The sequence below is a fragment of the Phycodurus eques genome, chromosome 3 (genome assembly GCF_024500275.1).
Source record: "Phycodurus eques isolate BA_2022a chromosome 3, UOR_Pequ_1.1, whole genome shotgun sequence".
Lineage (NCBI taxonomy): Eukaryota > Metazoa > Chordata > Actinopteri > Syngnathiformes > Syngnathidae > Phycodurus > Phycodurus eques.
In genome coordinates, this window is record NC_084527.1 from 17610499 (window position 1) to 17628709 (window position 18211).

Below are 18211 nucleotides of genomic sequence, written 5' to 3' on the forward strand. Positions count from 1 at the left end.
CTCGTAAGATTTCTGACAGAGCGGTGCAAATAATAATCAGAAGATTTGTCCAAGAGCCAAGCACCACCAGTGGAGAGCTTCAAAAAGACCTGGAATTGTCACAAGGAAAGCAGAGAGTAATGTACTCTGCCGCCATGGCCTGTATGCATGCTCACCACGCAAGACCCCATTGCTGAAAAAAAAAGCATGTCAAAGCTTGTTTAAAGCTTGCTGAACAACATTTGGACAAGCCAGTTAAATACTGGGAGAATATAGTCTGGTCGGATGAGAGCAAAATGTAACTCTTTGGATGCCATAATGCACACCACTTTAGGAGGAGAAATTGCACTGCACATCACCCTGAAAACACCATACCAACAATGAAGTTCGGAGGTGGGAACATGGTGTGGGGTCGCTTTTCAGCAGATGTTACTGGTAAACTTCACATTATTGAAGGAAGGATGAATGGGCAAATGTACTGAGACATTCGTTACAAATATCTGCTGCTGTTGTAGGAATGAGACAAACTTACACCATCTACGAGGATGATGAAAATGAAACGAGGGTGGACATTTCAGTAGGATAATGATTCAAAACATACTGCCAAGGAAACTCTCAATTGGTTTCAAAGAAAAAAAATAAAGCTGCTAGAATGACCCAGCCAATCACCTGACTTGAATCCAATCAAAAATCTATGGAACGAACTGAAACTCAAAGTCCATAAAAGAAGCCCACGGAACCTTCAAGATTTGAAGACCGCTTGTGTGGAGGAATGGGCCAAAATCACACCAGAGCAATGCATGCGACTAATTTCTCATACAGTAGGTGTCTTGAAGCTGTCATTGCAAACAAAGGCTTAAATACATACCAGTTGGCGTGTTCAATTCATTTTTCCTATGTCATTTCACAGCATTACAAACAATTTAATTTCTGATCCTATTTGTTGTAGTTTCTTTGTATGTATTGATTACTTGGATTGTTCCAAGCAGCTGGTGAAATTTTCATGTCAATAACACCTTGGGAAATACATTTAATGATAAAAATGGTGACGTGTTAAATACTTATTCCATCCGCTCTGTGTGTGTGTGTGTGTATGTATTTATTTATTTACTTACTTACTTACATGTGTGTGCATAATTTGTTTTATTTCGATTAAGGGAAATTCAGTTAACACTGCTCTGTAGTTTTTGTCAAACAATGACAAATTATTAAATTATTATTAATTATCAGTGAAAAATGGTTTCAATCATTGCTTTGCATATTGTTATCGGCCAGGTGTGCTTGTCTCCCAATGGCACGGATATGCGGATGCTGCAGCCGTGCGACGCTCCTCTCAGAAGGCATTTCCTGCCAGGCGTCAAGGTGGAGTACAGCGTCTCGCCACGCCAGTGCTCCTACCGGGTCCAAATCCACCACATCCAGGTCAGACTCCAGTTGGTGGGAAGCCAATCTATTACAAAAAAAAAAGCCATCCTGAATGTTTTGTTCTAAACGTATGTCCTCACAGATCCAAAACCAGCTCCCTGGAGCAATCTTTCCCTACGTTTTCTACCCGGTAAAACTTCCAAAGTCCGTCACCATGGATGCAGGTATGTTGAACTGACCATTGTTACTTTTTTTTTGTTTTTGTATGATTTTGACATTTTTTTGTCATTTCCTACAGAACCCAAGCCTCTGACTGATATCAGTATCGTCACCAGGGCAGCAGGCCACTCTAACATCTCCCGCATCAAGTAAAGAGCATTCTCTCCATCCATTTTTATTGTTTGTTTGTTTGTTTTTAATCAGGGTTCTAATGCAATTATAAAATATGATTCTCTACATTTTCAGGTCTGGCAAAGTGCAAAATTTAAACTATTAATGTGGAAAAATATTTGTTTCCAAGACTGTTACCACTGCTCTACAGTATAGTCTGAAACATAAAATTAAGAACTTAAAGAAAAGGTTGTCCTCAAGACAATACAGTGTTCCCCCGCTACAGCCACAGACAATTCACTGAGGGATAAAGAAATAATCGTATATATCTATTTTGCCTATTTTCATGTAATGCATTGAACTGGTCTGCGTTTGGTCTTTTTTTTTTCGTACTATCGTACCTGCTTGCAGTCTTCTGGAAAATATTTGGTAGCATAACGTCATGCATATTCAGAATAATGAAAACAAATGATTAATTGCATGATTAATTGATTTTTTTGTATGGGACACATTTATTCAAATATCCCAATTTTTTTGTTTTTTTAAGAGAATTATGTGTCCGTCCGTCCCCGAAAGAAGTCTGGGAATTACAGTGTGGAGTTCACAAACATTTCCAATGTTTTTACAGTGTGGAGTTCACAAACATTTCCAATGTTCACAAACATTTCCAATGTTTGTGAACTCAGTTCGATGGACTTCACTATCCTTTTCACCTTCTGCACAGGTACTTCAAGGTGCTGATCCAAGAAATGGATCTGAAACTGGATCTGGGGTTCCTCTACGCCATCCTGGACCTGTTTAGCCCAGAAAACGCCAGTGCCACAAGTGTCCAACAGGAGGTCTGAGCCGCTCCTTGTATAGTTTGACCTTCAGTTTGAGCGCATGTGTCCATTCACGCTTCTCCTTCCTTCAGGTGGAATTGTTTGAGAAGGACGTGGAGTACATGAAGACAGAGCTGAATCATGTTTCCGCCGCTGATACAACGCCCATTAGCCTCTACGAGTACTTCCACATTTCCCCCATCAAGGTACTGTGTTGTTCTTTCCAAGATTAAAAAAAATAATAACACAAATCTCCCAAATTGAGTCATGTTTGTTTTACTAGCATCAGAATTATGTGATTAAACATTAATAAGAAATTTGGTAATCGGAAAATTATTAAAAAGTGTTAGGGTTGGGGTTAGGGTACATATGGTACATAAAATATATATTAATTACATCTATGGAAATAATTATTTAAAATATATTATTTTATGAGGAAAATATTTTAAATATTTTACTAAATTCATATATGGTGAAAATATATTTATATAGAATATATATTATATTATTAAATGTATTAATGAGGGGAAAATACAATCCAATGAATTTATGGGAAATTTATTACAAAATATACAAGTAATATAAGTATGTAATATATATATATATATATATATATATATATATATATATATATATATATATATATATATATATATATATAAAGTAATTTATGGTAAAACAGTGTAGATTTATATATATATATATATATATATATATATATATATATATATACACACACACACACAGTGGGTATGGAAAGTATTCAGACCCCCTTAAATTTTTCACTCTTTTTTTGTATTGCAGGCATTCGCTAAAATAATTTTAAGTTACTTTTTTCCACATTAATGTACACACAGCACCCCATATTGACAGAAAAAAAAACGCAATTGTTGAAATTTTTGCAGATTTATTCAAAAAGGAAAATTTAAATATCACACAGCCATAAGTATTCAGACCCTTTGCTCAGTATTTAGTAGAAGCACTCTTTTGAGCTAATACAGCCATGGGTCTTTTTGGGAATGACGCAACAGGTTTTTCACACCTGGATTTGGGGATCCTCTGCCATTCCTCCTTGCAGATTCTCTTCAGTTCTGTCAGGTTGGATGGTGAATGTTGGTGGGCAGCCATTGTCAGGTCCTTCCAGACATTCTCAATTGGGTTTAGGTCAGAGCTCTGGCTGGGCCATTCAAGAACAGTAACAGAGTTGTTCTGAAGGCACTCCTTCGGTATTTTAGCTGGGTGCTTAGGGTCATTGTCTTTTTTGAAGGTGGCCCTTCGGCCCAGTCTGAGGTTCTGAGCACTCTGGAGAAGGTTTTCGTCCAGGATATCCCTGTACTGTAATTGGCCGCATTCATCTTTTCTTTGATTACAACCAGTCGTCCTGTCCCTGCAGCTGAAAAATACCCCCACAGCATGATGCTGCCACCACCATGCTTCACTGTTGGGACTGTATTGGAAAGGTGATGAGCAGTGCCTGGTTTTCTCCACACATGCCACTTAGAATTAAGGCCAACAATTTCTGTCTCATCAGACCAGAGAATCTTATTTCTCACCATCTTGGAGTCCTTCGGGTGTTTTTTTTTTTTTTTGCAAACTCCATGCGGGCTTTCATGTGTCTTGCACTGAGGAGAGGCTTCCGTCGGGCCACTCTGCCATAAAGCCCCGACTGGTAGAGGTCTGCAGTGATGGTTGACTTTCTAGAACTTTCGCCCATCTTCTGACTGCATCGCTGGAGCTCAGCCACAGTGATCATTGGGTTCTTCTTTACCTCTCTCAACAAGGCTCTTCCCCAATTGCTCAGTTTGGCCGGACGGCCAGCTCTAGGAAGGGTTCTGATCGTCCCTAAACGTCTTCCATTTCAAGGAATATGGAGGCCACTGTGCTCTTAGGAACATTAAGTGCAGCAGAAATCTTTTTGTAACCTTGGCCAGATCTGTGCCTTGCCACAATTATGTCTCTGAGCTCTTCAGGCAGTTCCTTTGACCTAATGATTCTCATTTGCTCTGGCATGGTCTGTGGGCTGTAAGGTCTTATATAGACAGAGGTGTGGCTTTCCTCATCAAGTCCAATCAGTATAATCAAACACAGCTGGACTCCAATTAAGGTGTAGAACCATCTCAAGGATGATCTGAATAAATGGACAGCACCAGAGTTAAATATCTGAGTGTCACAGCAAAGGGTCTGAATACTTGTGGCTGTGTGATATTTCAGTTTTTCTTTTTTAATAAATCAACAAAAATGTCAACAATTCCGTTTTTTGTCTGTCAATATGGGGAGCTGCTTGTACATTAATGAGGAAAAAATTAACTTCACAAAAAAACTCTACAAAACAATTTTGTACTGTACGGTAATATTGGTGCATATGGCCTCAAAAAGTGCTTCAGTGTATCTGACAATTGGCTATATCAGACGACCCCCCCAGCCCCGGCTCCTATTAGTCCATTCTGTCAAGGTTCCACTGTATATATTTTCATATTTCCTTTTTTATTTGTTTTCAACTTTTGTCCACATTTCCCCCACATCAAGGTATGCCATGTTCCCCAGAGAAAAATCCCACCAATGTCTTGTTTCAAGCCTTTTTTTGTTATTTTTATTTTATTTTATTTATTTTTTGCATTTGTGTTTTCCCAGCTCCACTTGAGTTTCTCTCTGAGCACGGGCGGTGAGGATGGCCTGAAGGAGAAGCGGGAAACGGAACTCATACCTGTCCAGTCGCTCAACCTGCTGCTCAAGAGCATCGGCGCGACCCTCACTGACGTGCAGGACGTCGTCTTCAAGTATGCGCAAACAAAACCAAACAAACAAGTCACATAGCAAGTAAAATGACTCACTATTGAATGTCATTGGTGGCAGGCTGGCTTTCTTTGAGTTGACCTTCCAGTTCTGCACCACCCAGCAGCTCCAGTGGGAAGTCATCAGGCATTATTCCAAACAGGTAACCACAGTCATAAAGTGTCAGTTCGCAAAGTTTTTACACCAAGTACTACCTAAATAAAATACTTAGCTCTCCAAGTACCACCATCATGACAAACAGTAGAGTAGTAGGGATAAGTGTTAACCAAAAACGAGACAGAGGTTGTGTTCCTAAAAAGTATTTTTAATATTATTGTTCACTGAAACATTATGCACAATTTGAACATTAATATTCTGCTTAAATATAGGAAAATAAAAACTGTGCTTAAATAATGATTCAATTAAAATGTATAGCACATAAAAGATAAATACAGATTTTACCTGAATAAATGTTTACCAACAAACAGTACCTAAAGATTAAATGCAAATGTATTGAACTTAAAAGTTGAATACAGCTGAACTGTACTTGGGCAGTGATCCTTTCGCATACCACACTTTGAGAATCAGTGATCTTGCACATTCTCAATGTGATGCAAACTAGATTGTTGGCATTTTTGCAGACCTCCGCAAGGCAGAAACTATCAAAAATGTGGAGAAAAACTACTGGTGTTTGTTAGCTATCGAGCTACTTCTGGATTCATGAAGGAAGATTAAAAAAATAGGGCTATTTCAATCAACTAGAATATTGTGGAAAAGCACATTTTAATCATTGGTTCAATTCAAAAAGTGAAACTCTCATATATTCCTGTATATAAGATTCACCATACATAGCGTAATATTTTAGGATTTTATTTTTTGATAATTTTGATGATTATAGTCCTGCAGCTCAGAAAAAGCCCAAATTCACTATCTCAAGATTGGTACCTTGGCCAATGAGTTCCCCACCTTACGATTTTTTTCGAGTGACAAGCTGACGGCCATTTGCTACGTGTTGCATGCCAAAATTTGAGGTACGAGTGAACTTCAAAAAAGCCTGCACTTGGGCGAAGTGTATAATTATTATTTTTTTGTTATTTTTGTTTTTTTTAATTAAGCTGCTATAATGCCCTCACAAGGAGAGCCACAGTCGCTGATGCAATTTTTAGCCATTAGTTGAATTGGACAAATAGTCAAACACAAATACAAAATTAGGACAGTAGTAATGAGGTGCTGTAGGTGACAGCTCAAGCCCAGGCACTAAATGGTGTTTGTTTGGGTGGCTGGAACTGATTGATTGCATTTCAATTCATTTCAATGGGGAAAATTGATTCGATATGAACCCGATGATAGCTGGGATGGGCTCCAGCACTCCCGCTCAGAAAATGGATGGATGAGTAAACTGACTTATGAGCTCGACCACCAAATGAATTAAACTCATAAGTCAAGGCACCACTGTATATTTCAGGCAATCAAGCAGATGTACGTACTGGTGCTAGGCCTGGACGTCCTGGGAAATCCCTTCGGGTTGATCAGAGGGCTGTCCGAGGGAGTTGAGGCCTTCTTCTATGAGCCCTATCAGGTGAGGAGGAAAGTCCAAATTGTTAATTTCAACACCACATTGGCTTCATTTGGATGATTGACAAAGCTCTCTTTTTCACCATTGTATTTTAATAAAACACAATGGTGAAATGCGTATAGACAACTGTACCTACATGTTCATATTTGGGTTTTGGTGTTTCCTAGGGAGCAATCCAGGGGCCAGAGGAGTTTGTGGAAGGGATGGCCCTCGGAGTGAAGGCTCTGGTAGGAGGAGCTGTAGGTAAGAAAATACGCTTAGTTAAGTTTACAATGGATATACTTTAGTTGTAAGTCAGTTTTCAATGTATTTTTTTTCAGGTTTTAGGGCACGCTTCAATGTATTTAAGTCAGTTTTCAATCTATTTGCTCAAGTCAGTTATCAATGTATTCAAATTTTAAATCATTTTTTAATTATTTAACATACTTTTTATTCATGTTTTAAGTCTGTTAAATACATTTAAGGTTTTAATGTAGGTTTTAAGAGTGTTTTTGAATGTATTTGGTAGTTTTTAACATTTTTGTCATCAAAATGTTATATATTCTATATATTTTTATATTCATATTTATTTATTTACATTTTGAGACAATTTTCTATGTATGGCTCTTTGATGCCTCAGTAAACGTGAAATATGAGTTAAAATCGTCCAGACTTTTTTCTGCTGAGAGGCCTGAAATCCGATCATTCGAATTTCTCCAGCTTATCTAGGTCACTAGCGGAGATCTACGCTCCCGAGCCAACACTGTCAACATAACAAACACGTGAGCTCTCACAAATAGTGAGGGTTGGGTCTTCTACACAGATGCAAACCAATCAGAGGCAAGGGGGCAGTCCTAGCCTAATATGGACTAAGTGGATGCAAAACTAAGGCAAAACAGAAGTAGCTGTCAGATGGGCCTTTTTTTGGACACTCGTATGACCAAAAAAAAGGTGTTTTTTTTAAATGAAATTGACACTTTTATACAAAGTCCATGTTAGAGAGTCACTCTGGAGGTCTAAATATCCAAATTATGGGACCTTTCAGTTTGATAACAGTTTTCAATGTATTTATTTAGGTTTAAGATAAATTGTTTTATGTATTTAAGTTTGAATTCTCTTTTCAATGCGTTATTGGAATTTTAAGACCATGTTTTCAGTATTGTACGTATTAAGTTTTAAGGAAGTTTTCAGGGTGTATAATCAAATGTAAGTCTTAAGTTTACATTAATTTGAAGCATTTTCTGTTTCTTCAAGATTTAAGACTGTTTTCAATCTATTTATGTAAGTTTTAAGACAGGGTTTTCATCTATTTAGGTTTTACCATTAAGTGTAACCATTTGAGTTTACGTTACTTGATGTTTTTTTGTCAACATTATCATATCATTAGTGGCGCAAATGACCATGAGAAGCATACAACCGTCACTGAAATCTGTGCACACCACAGGGGGCATCGCGGGCGCCGCCTCCAGGATCACGGGCGCCATGGCCAAGGGCATGGCCGCCATGACGATGGACGAGGAGTATCAGCAGAAGAGGCGAGAGGCCATGAACAAGCAGCCCGGCAGCCTCAGAGAGGGTCTCGCCCGGGGCGGGAAAGGATTGGTTTCTGTATGGATTCCAGCACTAAGACACATTTACTGTTGACCTGAAGCAAAGGCTAACTAGTGATGTTTTCTGGTCAGGGATTCGTCAGTGGAATAACCGGCATCGTCACCAAACCTATTGAAGGTAGGCTTGGCTTGATCACGTTTTTTAAGAGATTGTTTTTCAGAAAAAAAAAACATTTTTTAACCCTCCCACAATTATAAAACACACGTAAATTAACACACTTTTCAAAGTACTCCTTAGCACCTTTTCTGAGGCTCTCACACGCACTGGTCTTCAAATAAGAGCTTGAAGCTTCTTATTTGTCATTTCCAGTTGAAGTTTATTGTAGAACTGACCCATCAACCAACAGAATTAACATTGTATATTTGAAAACCAAAATCTTGAACCAAGCGACATCATTTTGTCCATCAACAGTCTGTTAACACCATGCTAAGATATGTGATTCGCCATAGATGGGCTGACAGAAGTTAGCATAGGTATTACAGTAATTATAAACCTTCAAACAACTGCTATGAGGGCTGGATGAATGCACTGCACTGAAGGTGCGAAACTGTAAATTCAGACTGTACTGGAAAAATCCATAAAAATGATCGCTTAAAATTCGGAGTATCTTCTCACATGCGGGAAAGGCGAGCCACAGTTGCAGATGCACTTTTTAGCCACTTAATGAGTGCTGGGAGAATGTAAACAAGAATGTAAACACAATAAGCACATTCACGCAGAAGCTGCTGTCAGCCACAGCTCTCACCCAGAGTTTCACACGCAGACTTGCCGACGTCACACGCCATCCTACTAGGCCCAGCCTCTTAAAAAGCACATACATGTTCAGATGCCAAAATACGAACGGTATTTTTGATACATTTTATGCTTGTAATTATTATTTTTTAAAATTTTTAAATACATTAAAAATGTGTTTAAAAGAGTGTTTGAATAAGTTTAAAGTGTGTGGAAAAGATAAAACTATTTAAAATATGACACATTTTCAACTATTTGGGGTGAATCTGAAACATATCGCCTGTGATAAATGGGGGGTTCCCAGTGTTCTAGTTCTTAATTCTGTGATTATTTCGCTGCGTAGGAGCACAAAAGGAAGGAGCGGCGGGCTTCTTCAAAGGCGTCGGGAAAGGCCTTGTGGGGGCCGTCGCCAGGCCTACCGGAGGCATCATCGACATGGCCAGCAGCACTTTCCAAGGCATCAAGAGGTTGGTTCTCTTTGCAGGAATTTTGTTGCACTTTTTTTAAATACATTTCAGGCATTTATTGAACTGGACAAACAGTGAAAACGCAAATTACAAAATGAGAACTCTTGCATGGAGCTGCTGTAGGCCACAGCTCACACCCAGCTCACATGCAGTCTAACTAGTGATGTCAGCACCTGACATCACTCACCAGGCCACACCCCTTAAAGGCACAGTTTCAACACACAAATACTACAGTATGCACTAGACTTTACACCGATTTTATCGGCCTTATGGATACCATGGCGACGACAACAATAATGGATTGCGCCGTGTGTTTGTAAGAACAAAATGGGGAAAAACGCGTGTTGGTGGTCACCGGTGCTCAGGAGAAGACGTTCATTTAAGGCTTGCTTGAGGTATGTTCACATACTTTTAATGCGATACGGCTCGCAAGCAGACAACAAAAGCACACGAACGGTTGTACGTAAACATGCCGCCGTTCTGTCAAATCATGCTCTAAAGCGTCGGTGTGGGTGAAGTAATTTAATTAAAAATTAAGTAATTTAATTACAGTAAGTTAGCACGCATTATTTCTGTCATGTTGTAATGTTGGTTTGACCTGACTGATTAGAATACATGACCTGACTAGAGCAGTGATTTCCAACCTTTATGGACCCAAATGTTCTTTGGGTACATTTTTACAATTTAAAAATCTCACCGCACAACAACAAACAAAAATGTCACAAAAAGTGGACACGTTAATTCCTGTATTTACTTCTTGCCATTTAATAGAAGATTTGTTCTGTCTGTCACTATGCCTCACTGGGATAAATAGAGGAACAAAGATACATTATTTATTGTAATTATAATTGTTTGAGCAATTAACTACACAAGTAAATACACTAAATGAACAGGTCATTTAAATAGACACATTCCTCCATCATGTGATCGAATCGGTGATCGGTTATCGTTTTTTTAAACTCGCTGATCGGTGATCGGCCCCAAAAATCCTGATCGTGTAAAGCCTAGTATGTACCGTAATTACACTTCCGAGATATGTTTGTATACAATGGTGCTAGTTTTCTTTATTAAAAAAAAACGGAAGAAAATGTTTGAGTGGTGGGCTGCAACGGGTTCATGGCATTTCAGTTCATTACAGTGGGGAAAATGTATTCGATATGTGAGTAAATTGAGTTACAAGCTTGGTTTGATGTTTAACTAATTTGTGGTATTTGTGCGTCCATTTTAGGGCGGCGGAGAACGTCGCAGGACATCGAATCCCTGCGGCCCCCTCGCTTCATCCACGAAGATGGCGTCATACGGCCGTACAGGCAGAGGGAGGGCATCGGAAGTCAGATGCTTCAGGTAGAACCCCCGTGCACTGGGTGACCTAACATACTTGTGGTTTCTTACAATTATCATTTGTTTTCCAATCCAACCAATGGTAATATTGGCAGTTGACACTTTAGCGTAACATTTGGGCATTGGCTTGTTGAAAGTCGCAAAGAATGGCTCAGCTCACAACCATTTTACAGTTGATGCTTGCAAGCTCTTCTCAGATATTGTGACTCTGGCCATTAATGTACACACAGCACCCCATATTGACAGAAAAATCAGAAATGTTTAAATTTTTGCTGATTTATTAAAAAAGAAAAACTGAAGTATCACACAGCTGTAAGTATTCAGAACTTTTGCTGTGACACTCATATATTTAACTCGGGTGCTGTCCATTTCTTCTGATCATCCTCTATGGTTCTACACCTTCATTGAAGTCCAGCTGGGTTTGACTATACCGATTGGACATGATTAGGAAAGCCACACACCTGTCTATATAAGACATTACAGCTCACAGTGCATGTTAGAGCAAATGAGAATCAGGAGGTCAAAGGAACTGCCTGAAGAGCTCAGAGAAAGAATTGTGGCAAGGCACAGATCTGGCCAAGGTTACAAAAAGGTTTCTGCTGCACTTAATGTTCCTAAGAGCACAGTGGCCTCCATATTCCTTAAATGGAAGACGTTTAGGACGACCAGAACCCTTCCTAGAGCTGTCCGTCCGGCTAAACTGAGCAATTGGGAGAAGAGCCTTGGTGAGAGAGGTAAAGAAGAACCCAAAGATCACTGTGGCTGAGCTCCAGAGATGCAGTCGGGAGATGGGAGAAAGTTCTAGAAAGTCAACCATCACTGCAGCCCTCCACCAATCGGGGCTTTATGGCAGAGTGGCTCGACGGAAGCCTCTCCTCAGTGCAAGACACATGAAAGCCCACATGGCGTTTGCTGAAAAACTCCAAAGACTCCAAGATGGTGAGAAATAAGATTCTCTGGTCTGATGAGACCAAGATAGAAATTGTTGGCCTTAATTCTAAATGGCATGTGTGGAGAAAACAAGGCACTGCTCATCACCTGTCCAATACAGTCCCAACAGTGAAGCATGGTGGTGGCAGCATCATAATGTGGGGGTATTTTTCAGCTGCAGGGACACAACGACTGGTTGTAATCAAAGAAAAGATTCATGCGGCCAAGTACAGTACAGGGATATCCTGGACGAAAACCGTCTCCAGAGTGCTCAGAACCTCAGACTGGGCCGAAGGGCCACCTTCAAAAAAGACAATGACCCTAAGCACCCAGCTAAAATACCGAAGGAGTGGCTTCAGAACAACTCTGTTACTGTTCTTGAATGGCCCAGCCAGAGCTCTGACCTAAACCCAATTGAGAATGTCTGGAAGGACCTGACAATGGCTGCCCACCAACGTTCACCATCCAACCTGACAGAACTGGAGAGGATCTGCAAGGAGGAATGGCAGAGGATCCCCAAATCCAGGTGTGCAAAACTTGTTACATCATTCCCCAAAAGACTCATGGCTGTATTAACTCAAAAGGTGCTTCTAAATACTGAATAAAGGGTCTGAATACTGTGTGATATTTCAGTTTTTATTTTTTAATAAATCAGCAAGAATTTCAACAATTCCATTTTCTTTTTTTCTTTTTTTGTCAATATGGGGTGCTGTGTGTACATTGTGAAAAAAGATTAACTTAATTGATTTTAGCAAATGGCTGCAATATAAAAAAGAGTGAAACATTTAACGGGGTCTGAATACTTCCCGTACCCACTGTACATGTATTCATTTATTTTTAATAATCAAATTTAAATTGAAAATAATTGCATTAATCATTTAATTATTGGTAAATAATTACACTATATTAAATTATTAGTCAACCATGTTCATTCAAACATTGCAACTTCTAAGTTGAGTCTGACTTGAAGTACTTTATATAAATTTACATGTTGTTAGCTTGTCATGGGATATGAATACATGCAAGTTCTTACAACATATTATAAGCCATTGGAAGTCCTTCATTTTGTTTTCTCCTTGATGACATCATACGACAGAACCTCTGGAAGGAATGGTATGCATTTTATACTTTGGACGGTGGGGTCAGAATGAAGCTATGGTGCTTTACTTATTATTTATTATGATTATTGTTATTATGAAGCTCAGTTTTTAGAGTTTCGATCAGAGGGTTAGTGTGCGATTTTGTGGGCCGTAGACATAGTGTAGCGTTTTTGTGTAGGAGTCCATCTGATGTTGTGAACTCTCTCTTGTCATGTCCACAGCGTAGCTTGAGCCTCAGTGACTACACTGACTGTGAGGATGATGAGGATTATGATGATCAGGATGAGGAAGACTGCTAGCGCTCTGGGCTCTCTAGTCTTACGGTTCCTTTCGTTTATTTTATTCTCTGTATTATTATTATTGGAGCATTTGCAGTTGTTAAAAAAGTCCTTCACAAATGTATTAGACCACACACAATTTAGTAGCACCCAATGGAAAGTTAGAAAAAAATTCAGCCCCCGACACCAGGTTCACTGATCAACACCAAAATTGGATAGACTATCAATCTATCATAATAGAATGCAGAAAAAAAGTCTCATTTTCCCAAATGAGCCTTCGTCATAAATGGGTATTCTAGACAGATAGATGATGATGATATATTGGGAAGCTTTTTCCCTCTCTAATTGGGCGGAGTAAAATGGAACATTTTGATGATTATTTTGACTATTCCCAATGAAAAATGGTGTGTGAAGATTTATCGCTTTTAGCAGCTTTAATTTTCCTTTCGACCAATAAATGGCCTTTTGGGGGCATCAACTTGCTCTGTATCCCCAACACCATCTTAACAGATGGACAGGAAATTGGGTGGACTTGTCTGTCATATCAGGACACACGAAAACTCTCCAAGACCCATGCCGGAAATTCATTAAACATGAAGTCAGCCATTTCGATTAGAAGCAGTGGGCCTATTCATGGCTGCTCGCAGCATTAACAATTATTGTTATCCATTCATTTTAAAATGGCCTGTTAACAAAAAATGAATAAAATAAAAAATAAAAAATCCTTTATGATGGTAGTATTTTGATAACGTTCAGTGCTCACTGAAAGCATCCGGATTAAAGCACGTCAGGGGGCTTTTCGTAACCACAGGTTGTCTAATCCAATTATTAAGTGCTGGTTGATTTTTTTTTTTTCATTTCTTAGATTTAGCAACTTTTATTGTATTTGTACCAGTTGTGCATTTTTTTGTTGCATTTATTTAATGTGTAATTTTACTCATTATTTAATCATGCCCTATTTTTTTAGCAACGATCATCTTTTTACGTCATTGTTTTGATGTTTCTGCCATTGTTAAGCTCCTCCATTGTTGTTTTCCTGTCCTCCATCTTGTACCTGTTCCCTACCATTTTCCCAATAAAGTTTTTGCCATTTTTAACCTCCATCTGACATTCATTGTCTTTGTTTCTCCACCCTACTGACAAGTCATGACCACACTCCACAGCAAGTCATTTCTAAATGTTAATTGTCACTTCCTGTCTCCTGTATGCGTGTGTGTGTGTTTGTGTGTGTGTGTGTGTGTGTGTGTTTTTCGCAGAAAATCGAGAACGGTCGTTTTGTTAAATACCGTTACTTTGCTCACGCCAAAGTGAACGACTCAGACTTCCTCATGATCACTAAGAGGTGGGTGCTAGTTCCCAGCTTATTACTACTAAGATGACTGATAGTTTTTTGTGATGTTTTTCTCTTTTTTTTTTTTTTTTTTTTGCCATCCAAGGGGCATTTTCTTCGTGACCACGGGCACGTTCGGCCAGCTGATCTGCGAGTGGCAGTACTTGTTTGACGAGTTTACCAAAGAGCCCACCATCGTGGAGAACAGACGGCTACGTATTGAGGCCAAGGTGAGCGCATTTCTTTTGCAGCTTGTTTTTATTGTTCTTAGTAGAAGTGTCACTTTTGATATTCGATTGATACTTTTATATCCATTATTTAACTTAAAATTGTCTAAATCCTTGGATTACAGCCTCGCAACAGAACATATTTTCTGATATCTGTAGTATTGATTATCTTTTGTGTTTAATCAAAATAAGACTTTTGTAAACATCTGCTTTTACTTTGTAAAACAATGATTAACATTTTTCCTATTTTGTGACATGTTACAGATCAAACCAGAAACTGAATCATAATCAATTTATGGAAAAAAATAGTTTGTTTTACAAAAAGGAAATGGTTATTTGCAGTCGTAGGATGAATAACCTGTAATTGACATTATGTCATTAGTAGCCTCAGAAGTGTATGTATATCAAACTAGTAGCCCTTCGCATTATTTAGTACCCAAGAAGTAGCTCTGTTTCAAAAAGGTTGGTGAGTACATACATTGTATAATTTTTGTTTGGTTGGTTTTGTTTAATCGTTGAACAATTCAAAATAACATTAATCGGTTACTAATCTGTAATTGAAGAAAACATTTGATAGAAATTTTTAATCCATGAATTGATGGAATAATTAAGCAACTCTAAAAATGTTCAGTGGTGACAGCCCTAGTTATTAGTAATACAGGGTTTGCCTGCTATATTACACTTTTTTTAAGCGATTGTTTGTTTGTTTTAATGGGTTTTTACAGTATACAATGGTACCTTGATTTACGAGTTTAATCCGTTCTCTGACATGAAGCTCATCAATTCTTAACTCGTATTTCAATTTTTGGGAGATGGGGAGAAAAAAAAAAGCATTTTCAGTTTTTTCCTCCTTATCGAAAACAAAAACAAAAATTTCGATTAATGCATGGCTCTATATTATTAAAATCATTAAATAAATCAAAACATTTGTGTAGAGCAAAACAAAAATTGTAAAATCAAAAAAAGCTTTAACTGCAAAAGGAAGAAAATCAATATATATATATATATATATATATATATATATATATATATATATATATATATATATATTTTTTTTTTTTTTATTTTTTTTTTTCTCTTCTGAAAATCAATGCATATATCTTCCAAAACTGTTTTTTAGTTTCATGAAAACAAAAAAATATTTCCTCATGTTTCAAATCTTTAAAACAAAATTAAAGCATGCATCTCTAAATGTTGTTGGGGTTTTTAAAAAAAAATCTAAATCAGAGAAGAAAAACACTTTGTTGGGGCAATACATGTTTTGATCTTGAGGTTTTTTTGTTTTGTTTTCATCCATAATTAACCTTAATTCTGATTCTCATCCTCACTTTGTTTCAACTTACTTCATCAGTATTCCAACAGGCTTGACATCACTTTATTCAGTTTTGATTACATCTTTTCTTCCCCTTCATGCGACTTGTTGCGCAGGAGCGAGTCAAGTCGGTGTTCCACGCCAAAGAATTCGGCAAGATCATCAACTTTAAGACACCTGAGATCGCCACGGTGAGTCACCGTCCTTCCGTTAGTCACCATCGTGTTCGATTGGATTAGAAGGATCTCACTTGTTGTTGTCCTTTCAGTGGGTTCTCGCTAAACTGGAGGATGCCAGGGATACTTTACCCAAATACTGAATGAAAACAACACAACACACGCACATGGAAAGTCCTTAGGGCATTTATTCCTTATCCTTGATATCCAGCTCAAATGGGTTGACACTCACACACACACACAAGCTCATGTCCATCAGTGCCTTTGTTTGTTCCCCTCACCTCATGCGCGCGTTCGGCATAAGTGAGTTTTTTCCATCGAGTTAAATCTCAAGTTTACCAACAAACCTTTTGTCCGCTCTGACTTTTAACGTCACACGCTCACTGAATGACTCATTTAATACTCAGCGACACATACAGTATTTTTATTAATTTTTTTTTTTTTTTTTACATACATTTTCGCAAGCTAAAACTCTGAACTGTGTGAGTAAACGAGGCATGCCATTTTTGTATTGATCTGCTGTATATTAATATTGTATGTATATACATAAATATAAATAGATCAATTCACATAATAGGCTCAATAGAAGCAGAGTTAAAATGTTATGTTTTATTTCATCACCGTCCAATGACAGGCATCTCTGTATCGCCAATTTTCCAAATTCTTTTTTGTTTTCACAAATCACAAAATCTGGATATACAGGCTTTCATTTTGTGCCTTTTCTTTGTGTTTTTGGGATAACAACAACTTGCATTTTTGGTGGGTCTTTTCATAAAACTTATAAGTAAAATATTTAGTTGGGGTTTTTGGGATAAAAACTGAATAACTCACAAATTTTATGATTCATGTTTAAAAAAAATTTTGTTATCCTCCCAAAAATGTATTGATTTTTCTTTTAAATTTCAGCTAAAACTATATATTTATGCGAACAAAGTTGGAAAAAATATTGCTAAATTTGGAGATACATGGGGAGTCTGACAAGATTGGACAGCAATATTTGGAAGTAAATGCTTTAATTTGGTGAGTTGTTTTTTGTTTTTTTTTTATCAGAAAAGCAAAAGAAGCTTGTTTTTTGTGATTAGGAAGAAAACTCACAAATTTTGGGGGACACATAGTAAAATATAAAGTAAAGAGAGTGTGGACCAATATAAAAAAAAATCTCAAACAATCTGCGACTAACTTTTTTTTTTTTAATTTTCAAAATTTGGAAAATTTAATTTACAAAATTTGGAAATCATAAATTTTGCGAGATTATTCTTTTCATCAAAATCGTGAAGAATTTATTTATTTTTGTTATTGTTGTGTTAGGCCCAAAAAAATATAAAATCTTAAATTTTGTGAGATTTTATTCATCCAGATTTTTATTCATCCAGAAATACTTTTTTTTTTTTTTTGTATTTAAAAAAAATCTAAGCTTTAATTTTGTGATTTAAAAAAACAATGAAATGACTTTTTTTTCCCTCAGATAAAAATGAACAAACTCACAAAATTAGATAGCCATGCCTTAATCCAGTGAATTTTTTTGGTTGTTTTTTCCCCCACTTTATTTTTAAAAATGCAAAAAAAATAAAAAAACTTTGGCGATACTGTACAGGCTTCTCATCGGATAGTAATGGTATGCAAGACCAACCATGTTAATAAAAGAGAAAAAGTATATTTAAAAGAAGGCAATGCTAATTATTACCACTTTTTTTTCTTTTTTAAGATTTTTGCTTTATTATATTTTGGGGCTGGTGTATGTTTATAGGTATGCAGTGCTGTGGCTTCTTCATTTTGTTCAATAAAAGAATTACCAGTGTGCTTGCTTGTTTGTCACTTTCCTCACCTCACAAACCCGGACCCTTAATGAGTATATAAAGTTGTTTATTGAACATGAATACAAATT

At 37.5% G+C, this 18211-nt stretch overlaps 1 protein-coding gene across 1 annotated transcript in view; it reads left to right on the forward strand.

Annotated features, from left to right (window-relative positions):
* vps13a (vacuolar protein sorting 13 homolog A) overlaps positions 1-18126 on the forward strand; it is an 80006-nt gene extending 61880 nt beyond the window's left edge. Inside the window, exons 59-76 of the mRNA XM_061672296.1 lie at positions 1255-1401; positions 1487-1568; positions 1643-1712; positions 2399-2513; positions 2588-2701; positions 5127-5272; positions 5349-5430; positions 6733-6846; positions 7011-7086; positions 8267-8430; positions 8505-8550; positions 9509-9636; positions 9839-9843; positions 10871-10976; positions 14538-14623; positions 14718-14841; positions 16267-16341; positions 16419-18126. Coding sequence (XP_061528280.1) covers positions 1255-1401; positions 1487-1568; positions 1643-1712; positions 2399-2513; positions 2588-2701; positions 5127-5272; positions 5349-5430; positions 6733-6846; positions 7011-7086; positions 8267-8430; positions 8505-8550; positions 9509-9636; positions 9839-9843; positions 10871-10976; positions 14538-14623; positions 14718-14841; positions 16267-16341; positions 16419-16469 — 1731 coding nt within the window. The 3' untranslated portion in view covers positions 16470-18126. The remainder of the gene's footprint in view (positions 1-1254; positions 1402-1486; positions 1569-1642; positions 1713-2398; positions 2514-2587; positions 2702-5126; positions 5273-5348; positions 5431-6732; positions 6847-7010; positions 7087-8266; positions 8431-8504; positions 8551-9508; positions 9637-9838; positions 9844-10870; positions 10977-14537; positions 14624-14717; positions 14842-16266; positions 16342-16418) is intronic.
* Positions 18127-18211: the final 85 nt, after the last annotated feature.